At 43.6% G+C, this 10563-nt stretch overlaps 1 protein-coding gene across 1 annotated transcript in view; it reads left to right on the forward strand.

Annotated features, from left to right (window-relative positions):
• Nucleotides 1-8110, forward strand: part of map3k10 (mitogen-activated protein kinase kinase kinase 10) — a 32926-nt gene extending 24816 nt beyond the window's left edge. Inside the window, exons 4-11 of the mRNA XM_058079916.1 lie at nucleotides 1670-1845; nucleotides 2113-2359; nucleotides 2442-2564; nucleotides 2627-2765; nucleotides 3169-3281; nucleotides 3350-3657; nucleotides 4765-5290; nucleotides 5409-8110. Of these exons, the coding sequence (XP_057935899.1) occupies nucleotides 1670-1845; nucleotides 2113-2359; nucleotides 2442-2564; nucleotides 2627-2765; nucleotides 3169-3281; nucleotides 3350-3657; nucleotides 4765-5290; nucleotides 5409-5809 (2033 nt within the window). The 3' untranslated portion in view covers nucleotides 5810-8110. The remainder of the gene's footprint in view (nucleotides 1-1669; nucleotides 1846-2112; nucleotides 2360-2441; nucleotides 2565-2626; nucleotides 2766-3168; nucleotides 3282-3349; nucleotides 3658-4764; nucleotides 5291-5408) is intronic.
• The last annotated feature ends 2453 nt before the right edge of the window (nucleotides 8111-10563 follow it).

Below are 10563 nucleotides of genomic sequence, written 5' to 3' on the forward strand. Positions count from 1 at the left end.
ACAAGAGGCAACTCCAAAAGAGCAAGTTTTGCGCGGTTTTAAGCTCCGCATGCATCTTCAAGTGAAAAGGCGTCTCGCCATTTTGCGCGAAGCAGGTTATGCATCAAAGGTTAATTTTAACGCATTTATGCGCCTGAACGCGCACACACACATAGTTCAGCTGCAAATGTGAAAATTGCACATTTTCATGGAAAACATCCATTTTTGTGTTGTTTATGTTGAGGCATGGCTGCCGAGTGGTTAGCGCGCAGGTCTCACAGCTAGGAGACCCGAATTCAATTCCACCCTCGGCCATCTCTGTGTGGAGTTTGCATGTTCTCCCCGTGCATGCGTGGGTTTCCTCCCACATTCCAAAAACATGCTAGGTTAATTGGCGACTCCAAATTGTCCATAGGTATGAATGTGAGTGTGAATGGTTGTTTGTCTATAGTATGTGCCCTGTGATTGGCTGGCCACCAGTCCAGGGTGTACCCCGCCTCTCGCCCGAAGACAGCTGGGATAGGCTCCAGCACCCCCCATGACCCTTGTGAGGATAAGTGGTAGAAAATGAATGAATGTTGAGGCATCGTTGTTTAGACATTTTGGGTAAATATCCTGTACATGGCTAATTTTGTGTTAATAGTGAAAGTTCATTCATTCATTCATTCATTTTCTACCGCTGATCCTCACAAGAGTCGCGGGCGGTGCTAGCCAATCACAGGGCATATATAGTCAAACAACCATTCACACTCGCATTCATCCCTATGGACAATTTGGAGTCGCCAATTAACCTAGCACGGGAGAACATGCAAACTCCACACATGCAAACTCCACACAGAGATGGCCGGGGGTGGAATTGAACTCGAGTCTCCTAGCTGTGAGGCCTGCGTGCTAATCACTCGACTGCCGTGCAGCCCTTGTGAAAGTTCTGCTTGAATTTTTTTCCTCTTTTCTCTAAAGAAAAGGTTGTTTTTCCTCCAAAAGATGAGAGTTCTTTTGGTATCTCCCATGTCTGTATAGCCCATGAACACAACATTCTGTGTACCTTGAAAAATCATAAGTCGAAATCATCAAAAATGTCTGGGATTGAATGAGTTAATATCAATACATAACATGATAAGTTATGTACTTGCTTCTCCACACGCTAATCCATATCATTTGAATAATGAAGTTGACTGGATCTGTCAGACCTGCAGTATGATTCTGCTTGGCCAGATCTTTTTTATTCTGGCTCAGTAGATCTGCATCTGAAGGTGTGATGAGCGTCATGTTTGTGTGATTCTGTCAGCGCCGTTTGGCTCAGGGATTGTTGCCATATGCTGTCTCTCTGCCACGTCTCCTGATTCCTGTCTGCTGCCAGCAGGACGGACACCATCACTATGCATCCGTGCATATTTTGGTTCATCGTATAGACCCGTATACCGGAAATGAGTCCCTGGTGTGTGGTTTAGCACCGGGTCAAAATACATTGCCATTAACAGCTGTGGCTGTAGGCAACCACGGCATCTGGCAGCTTTACTTATGCTTGCATGCTTTTTAAAATATTCCTATTCAGCTGTTAATGTGAAGTCATGTTCCACGTCCAATACCGATTCAAGTCTAAAAATAAGGTGTTGCGTATTACAACTTCTATCAAATGCCCCGTCCTCTCTGCAGTTGAGTGAACTAAACACCACATCTTGTTCATTAGAGTGCTGGAGTCCGAATCCCCACAGCAGGCCCTCCTTCACCAGCATCCACAGGCGACTGTTGGCTATTGAGCAGTCGGCCATGTTCCAGATGCCCCTGGAGTCCTTCCACTCCTTACAGGAGGATTGGAGGCTGGAGATCCAGCAGATGTTTGATGAGCTTCGAGCCAAAGAGAAGGTGAGAAAACCCCAAAGGAAGCAACATGTGTATTTCTGTATACTATATATGATTATTCTTCTGCTGGTTGGATTTTTGGAGAGAATAAAGACCTGATCTTGAGAGAATATGTTTGTAATATCCCAGGAATCATATTTAATCGCACTCTGTGGGTGACATCTCACCTTGTCATTAACTGCCTACGAGGTGTTTCTGCAAATATGAATCACCTTAGCAACAAGCAGAATTCACGTGTGAGAAGAGGTGCTAACAAACATGTCTCTCCAGGAGCTGAGGTCTTGGGAGGAGGCCTTGGCCCGAGCGGCAGAGGAGCAAAGAGAGCAGGAGGAGCAGCTCAGAAGGAGAGAGCAGGAGCTGGCCGAGCGGGAGATCGATATTGTCGAGCGAGAGCTGAACATCATCATCCACCAGATGTACCAGGAGAAGCCCAGTGTGAAGAAGAGGAAGGGTCACTTTAAGAAGAACAGGTTGCTCAAGCTGTGCAGAGATGGCAACAGCATCAGTCTGCCCTCTGGTGGGTTCAATGTGCAATTACCACTTTTTTTGTACCGCATAATGAAATGTGCATCATTTGCGCATATTTTCTTGTGCAAAAGGCTTTGAACATAAGATCACGGTGCAGGCGTCCCCCAGTGTGGACAAGAGGAAGACACAAGGGAGTGAGAGCACCACGCCGCCCGCCAGCCCGGGCGTCATACCTCGACTGAGAGCCATACGACGTGAGAGCAACAGCGCAAATTTTTCATTTTTCACTTGCTTTAAGGTGTCTTCTGTGTGATAGTGACCCCCAGTGACGGCAGCAAAACGTGGGGCCGCAGTGCTGTATGCAAGAAGGAAGACATGTCAGCTGGCAAGAAGAAGGGACGCACGTGGGGGCCCAGCTCCACCCACCAGAGGGAGCGGGTCGGCGGGGAGGAAAAGTAGGTAGCAAAAAGTAGCAAAAAGTAGGTGAAAGGAAATGAAAGAAATTGTTATATATCGTTATGTTATTGGGGCTGCATGGTGGTCTAGTGGTGAGCACGTAGACCTCACAGCGAGGAGACCAGGGTTCAATTCCACCCTTGGCCATCTCTGTGTGGAGTTTGCATGTTCTCCCAGTGCATGCGTGGGTTTTCTCCGGGTACTCCGGTTTCCTCCCACATTCCAAACATTGGCGACTCCAAATTGTCCATAGGTATGAATGTGAGTGTGAATGGTTGTTTGTCTATATGTGCCCTGTGATTGGCTGGCAACCAGTCCAGGGTGTACCCCGCCTCTCGCCCAAAGACAGCTGAGAATGAATGTTATGTTATTGACAAGCTTCTTTTTTGTGAATATTTTCAGACTGAAGTCGCTAAGTGAGGGCAGCAAAGTATGGTCATCCAGCGCACCCAATCTTGGAAAGTCGCCCAAACATGCCCCTATGACAGTGGGCTTCTCCAGCCTCAGTGAAATGGGTCAGTCCCGCACGGTATTTCCATTCAAGTACTGTATTTATTCCCTTTATTCCCTTCTTATATCTCAGAGGAATGCTGCGAGTTCGAGGAGTCACCAGGTTCCTTACAACCCTCCGAGACCAGCAGTAACGGGGCTGCTGAGGATTCAGGGTCCCTGTGGAGCACCCTGGGGTCTGGCGTGGCTTCTGCCACTGTGGGGTCATCAAGTGCGAGCTCCACTCAGGGTTCTGGGGGTGTTGGGGCTACAACGAACCACCAAGACTCGCTGAGACGCTGCAGCCAGAGGAAGAAGAGTGACATGTTGTTGTTGGGTTGTGCTTCGCTGCTGGCCTCGGTGGGTCTGGGACAAGACCTGCTGCAGCTGGGAAGACTGCAGGTAAAAACTATACAATGTGCGGAACTATTAGGTAATGCCGATTTGGTAATGGTATGGTTTAATTTCATTTGAACAAGCATCAGATTACAATTGAATGCATCACATCAGTTCACAGTTCCACATGTCCAAAAGGAGTAGGAAGAAGCAAAGCTTATTAAATCCTACCCCTCCATCTGCTACTTTTACAATCAGTAACTGTTACATTTGTTCACTTCCTGCTTTCCTAATATAGTTAAATTTTTTTCATTCTTTTCTTTTTATCCCTCCAGTGAAGTCGTAACAGTATGTACAGTGTCTATCAGTGTGGGTTTGTTCTTTTGTTTATTTCTCGGTGTGCAATTTTCCACCTACAAAAAGAAACAAATGCTTTTTTTTTTTTAAGTGGTAAATATTTCTTCCTCTGTGTGGGTTTGCCTATTTGCTTATTTTTGGTTTGTTTGTGTGTTAGCTATTGGCTATAATTTTGAGATATTTTTACTTGTATCATTAATAAATTTGATGTAAATAATGTTTTTTTTTCCACTTTGTGTGTGTTTTTTTTAATATTACAATTTATCATTCATTCATTCATTTTCTACCGCTTATCCTCACGAGAGTCGTGGGGGTGCTGGAGCCTATCCCAGCTGTCTTCAGGCGAGAGGCGGGGTACATCCTGGACTGGCGGCCAGCCAATCACAGGGCACATATAGACAAACAACCATTCACACTCACATTCATATCTATGGACAATTTGGAGTCGCCAATTAACCTAGCATGTTTTTGGAATGTGGGAGGAAACCGGAGAAAACGCACGCATGCACAAGGAATGCGTGGGTTTTCTCCGGGTACTCCTGTTTCCTCCCACATTCCAAAAACATGCTAGGTTAATTGGCGACTCGAAATTGTATGAATGTGAGTGTGAATGGTTGTTTGTCTATATGTGCCCTGTGATTGGCTGGCCACCAGTCCAGGGTGTACCCCACCTCTTGCCCGAAGACAGCTGGGATAGGCTCCAGCACCCCTCGCAACCCCTGTGAGGCTAAGCGGTAGAAAATGAATGAATGAATGATCAAATAAAAACATTTCCAATAAAGGTTTGATGCTATAATCCTCCAACTGTTATTGCAGGTGCTCCAAGATGAGCAGGACCTCAGAGAGGAGCAGAGGAAGAAGAAAGAAAGTCTTTTCCAGCGAACAGGACGTTTTCGTCGCAGCACCTCTCCCCCCAGCAGAAACCTCTCCCTGTCCCTTTCCCGATATCACGACTCAGCACTCTCCTGCTTGGACCCTTCGCCCTCGGTGACGCTCCTCTCCTTGTCCTCGCTCTCGGACTGCAACTCCACCAAGTCTCTCCTCCCCTCCGACCCGGATGACTACGCCCTGACCCCCGCCAGGATGCAGGTGGTGCCAGCGGCCCCCTCCCTCAACCCGCTGTTGGACTTACGGACAGAGAGTTTCAAGAAGGAGCCCAACCAGTCGCTCACGCCCACCCACGTCTCTGCGGCCATGGCGATGAACAGGGGGCACAGGCGCACACCGTCTGACGGTGCCATACGACCCAGAGCGCAAACGCTGGTACACCACAGGACGCCATCTGACGGCAGCATGCCCATGCCGCCCCCACCTGGGGTACCCAGTATTAGGAATAATAAAGGTAGGACACATTCTTTAACATGATTTAGCAAAACGATTTTAAATAAATTAGTTACCATGGTTAACATGCTCGTTCTGATGTTATTAATATTTTTTATTTCCTTTTTCATCTTCTCCAGGTGTGCTGGACACCCTCGACATCCCTCGCCTCCCAGACCCTTTTGCCATCTACTCGGCCCCCCACCGCAGAAAGGCCCCAGCACCTCCCACCCACGACCCGACTCCTCTCTGCCTCATCAGCCCCCTTGAGAGACCCAAGACCCTCGAGTTTGCCGCCCGTCCCCGGCCCACACCAGCCCGGATGAGAGCAGACCCGTGGAAGCTGGGCACCCTGTCCAGGACCTTGAGCTCATCGCCGGGAAGCAGCTGCGAAAGCCCCCTCGGATCGGCGGACAGTGGCGTCCCTGCGACGCGGCCCAATCTGATGGACATGGACGTGGAGGGACAGAATTTGGACCATACGGTTCCTCTGTGTGGGAAGCTGCCACCCGCCACACTCTGTGGACAACAGTACACATAGTGAGGAGACTACAAAGACGCTTTTTTACAGTTTTTTTTTGTGATGGAAGCCATCTTGTCTTGTGTGCTGTTCTACTGAGCATCCTATATAAGAAGGTATGGCACCTTAAAAAACGAGCCCTAACTAACATGCACACCAGTGAGGGTCAGGATGCCTCTTAAAAGCCTTGCTCACTGGCCTACATCCTTCTCATCTGATCTCCTGCAAAAAGCCATTGAAGAAACTACTTGTTGAATTTCAATATGTCTGCCTTCTTTTCCCGTTCCATCATTCTTAACACATGTACATTCACTATGTCACCACAGCACTCTTTGGGGGGCGGGGGGCTCCAAAGAACATCACAAATATCTCCCACTAATCCTCCTCAAAAAACAACGCTCTCTGGCAGCAACCAAAGGACTTGGGCTGGCTTTTTCCACTCTGATGTTTTGCATTGGTTTGACAAAGTACTTCCTCTCAGGGTGAATGTTGATCACACAACATTGATTTACCCATTCAGTCATTTACTTTTAACCCTTAGATGCACGAGTGACTGGACCCAAATTTTGGTTAGGAATAATCACTTGTTTGATATTTAGTATTATATTTAGAACCACACAAGAATGATTTAATGTTAGAAACATCTTAATTTTTCACTTTTTTACATCTTTGAAAAAGAAAATGATCCCGTACAACAATAGAAAATGTGAGAATTAGGGATTGACCGATATGTTTTTTTGGGGGCCGATGCCGATACCGATTTTGCTTGGGCCGATAGTTGTGGCCGATACTGCTTTTGCTCCCTCAATTTACATGAAAAAATGACAATGATAACAAATATCACAGGTCTCAAGTTTAAACAAATATTTATTGAAATGTAAACACTGAACACAGTAGGATTCAGCTTTCTCAAACACACATTTAAACGGCATTATCAACTTATTATCAAGGAATAAATATTCAACCTTGTGCAAAACATTTCTGTTGTAGTTTAAGTTTATCTAGCATCGATGTGATGACTGAAACAAAAGAGTAATGCCCAACAATACATATACATCATGTTAGCCAGCTAGTGTCAGCTAGTTATAAAGTAGGCTAATTTGTTGATAATACTAACAGTCATGAAAGACACATACACAATATTATATGAAGATAATACTTGTTATATTAGCACTTTATGTGTAAAATAATCTTCCTGAGGGATGACACTTCTGATATAGTCTGTGTGGTCTCCAGTTAATTTATTCCTGACAGCCAAATTTGACAAGAATTAAAGGTTCCTATTGGATTCCATAGAAAAAATGCATGCAGGTCATTTTTGGCCCACTTATGGAAGGTTGGGGCAGTAACACAAAAACAAAAAATTATAAAAGGTAAGCTAAAAATGTGAATGGCATGATATCAAAAACATTTTTTTGAGGAATACCTGGAATATTAAATGATAAAAATTTTTCATTATGAAGATATTTCTAGAAAACAACCTGACCACGTCACTTTTGACCCACTTATGCATCTAAGGGTTAAACACACAAATTATTTTACAAAGGAATATTAGGGCCACACTGAATGACAACAAAACAAGAATAAGGTCACAGGATTTCCTGAACTATTACGAAAATACAACATTTTTGTGGCCCTGATACATATTTTTGCCTAAAAAGCTCCATCGAGGGTTCTATTTGTTCATCACATGGTGCATCCGAGTGTGTTGCGACACTGTCATGTCTCTGTCCTTCTACAATATGTAATATTTCTTGCCGGGTGGGGGTCGAACATTCCTCCTTGGCTCCCTGGATGCATGTTTCAATATTCGGAGACAACCTTACGTCACGTCTACAACTTCACGCTCACGTTCACACAGGACCACTGAACTCAACACGCACCCTTCAGGACCAGGTGGCACTTTATAGGAGCCTTGCTTGTGGGCGACTTGCAGCTGACAAATCATCGTGGATCTGACCAGTTGTTTGTAGCAATGGACTGGGCTGACCGTGCTAGTTAGATTCCTGTGTTTGTGTGTGTGAGTGTATTTGTTATATGTATGGAATGAAGTTGGAAGAGTTGTCCTGTGATCATGTACAATGAGTATTTATTATGAGATCTATTGTTATTGGAAATAATTATTGCTACCATGCTTTTTTTCCAGGGATATCTGTATATATTTGTTAATATAATATTAAGGGCAGGGAGGAAATATGACGTATTGAATCATCCCTGCCGTTTTTTGGGGCGGTGGTTAAATGAAGAATAAAGTGTGTCATGTGATGAATGGTTGACATGAGAGATGAATAATAAAAAAAAAGAAAGATGCTTCAGTGTTAGTATGGAATCTTTTTTTTACTGGACATCTCTGTCCCCCCCGCCGCCCCTTTGTGGGTTTTCTCCGGGTACACCAGTTTCGTCCCGCACTCCAAAGACATAGATACTGATGTGCGTTTTAATGATTGTTTGTCTATATGTGCCCTGTGATTGGCTGGCGACCAGTCAAGGGTGTCTCTCGCACAAATCAGCTGGGATAGGCTCCAGCATACCCCGCCACCCTAGTGAGAATTAAGCGGCATTGAAAACAGTTGAGATATATATAGATATATATATATATGACTTTTTATGATAATGTTTTGTATTCAGGTATCACATTCAGTCATATTCAATTAATAGATGAGCTACTTTCCCATTTTTACCTTATTAAATAGCTAATAAAGTCATTCATTTAAACAGAAGCAATAATTTAAAGCTAGCTGTTTGTTTTTCTGAGATAAGATAACAAGCTAGCATGTGATAGCATAAATTAACATAGCCAATACAATAACATCATGAAACCTTACCTTCCACTATTCCCCCACATATTATCAGCATTTGGGACCAAATATGAGAAAAATACAGTACAGCGGTCGATTGTTTATCAGGGGGATAGGTTCCAAAATATCAAACAAGTGAAAAATGCAAAGTAGTCAACTGTGTGTGACTTATTCTATATGTTTCAAGAATTTAAAAACATCTGTCCTCACATTTCTGTCTGTTTTTTAAACACTCAAAAAAGTTCAAACATTCCTTTGAATTTTAACGGTCAAACTACAGGTTGGAGACAAGAATTTTTTTATGTGACTCACCCGTAATCATCCCTTTTCGTCCTGGCGCCGTTCCTTTGTACTCTAGCGTTTTTGTATACTTGTTACAACATGTAACTGCAGTCCTTCCAACCAAAGATGCATTCACAGTATTCCAAAATGGCGCCGTATAGCCGCTTAACTTCTCCATTCGTTCAGTATGTCCAGAAGTCCAAAATTTTGTGTCATGGTTAGTATTCTTCTTTGTCTTTTGGTCGCAGGCCGTTTCGTCGACATTGTGGGTTTTATCATGAAGAAAACTACAAACATACAGAAACTTCAAGCTAGCAAGAGACTGCAAGCTAGCAAGCCGTCAGAAGCGGTCGTCGGCATGGCCGCACGAAGAAGATTGATTGACAATGGCCTGCAGCCAATCAGGACGCAGAAGACAAAGGTGTGGAAACGATTGACGAGAGAGAGACACAACTTCCCACAATGCAATTTCTCTTAAAGAACCATACTCAATCAGTAACAGGAAGTGATAAAAAATAGAAGCACTAAAAAGAAAGAGCAAATCCGCGAAAGGTGAACCGCGACAGAGCGAGGAAACACTATAAAGCCATCTACCTGTGCAGCGTGGGAGAAAGTTAGATGGTACGTTCAAGGACCATCAAACAAAGTGGGACGGCTTGCAGCTCAAAAAACAAACAACACGATTTCTAACTGTGCATGATTTATTTAATAAAATAGTAGCCTAAAATGATATCTATTTACGTAATATTTTATTTACTACTTTTCTTGATTATTTATTTTAAACATTTTGAGGTTTTTTTTCATTGCGCCTGGCGGCTGGGGACACTTGCTCTATTATGACTAGAAGGTTGCTTGCAGTACCAAATACAAACCACTAGATGTCATCCACGTGCAGTATGATGTCATGTTTTTCTGCAGCCACATGTGTCTGACGTTGCAATAACCACAAAGAGCAATGACTTCATGCAGAAAAATAATTTATTCAACACAAAAAAAAGCAGGACGGATGGAATTATTCCAAATATATGACAACTCCCTCCCTCCTTTTGTTGACAAAGCTGACCTGGAAAAGCAAACAGACACACGTCCGCCAATCAAACGTCCTGCTAGACGCCAGCCAGTTGCCTAGCAACCCATCCTCACTGCCATGGCGATGCTATTAAAGGCAACAACAAAGGGGGAAAAGGAGGGATGATATGCCTGGAAATGGAAGTGTGCAAAGACAAAAAAGATCTCCTTTTTCTCTCTTTTTGGGACACATCCTGTCCAAGCTTGGGACTATGTTCTGATTTGAGACAATGAATATTTTGTGAGGATTTAAACAGATTGCCTTGACAGTTGCTGGCTGTCTTTTTTTGCTTCACTTTTAATTTATCCTCTCGGAATGATCACCTCTAAACCGTCAGAGGTTGTCTTTGTTATTGTTGTTGCTCTAGAAACAGTGTTCTCGTTGGCTGTGTACTCTGTGTACCCTCATGACTGAAGGCCTCATATTTAATATCAGGGGAAAATATAATAAAAACTATAATTTTAGAAATTTTGCAAATAAAGTTACTTTTTTTTTCAAAAAGGCCATTTTGCAAGGCAAAAGTCAATATTTTACAAAAAAAGAGTTAACATTTTCTGACAAAAAATGTATTCTCAAAAGAAAAAGTTTATTTTCCAATGAATATTATAATATAATAAAATATAATA

Source organism: Doryrhamphus excisus, chromosome 8 (genome assembly GCF_030265055.1).
Source record: "Doryrhamphus excisus isolate RoL2022-K1 chromosome 8, RoL_Dexc_1.0, whole genome shotgun sequence".
Taxonomy (NCBI): Eukaryota; Metazoa; Chordata; class Actinopteri; order Syngnathiformes; family Syngnathidae; genus Doryrhamphus; species Doryrhamphus excisus.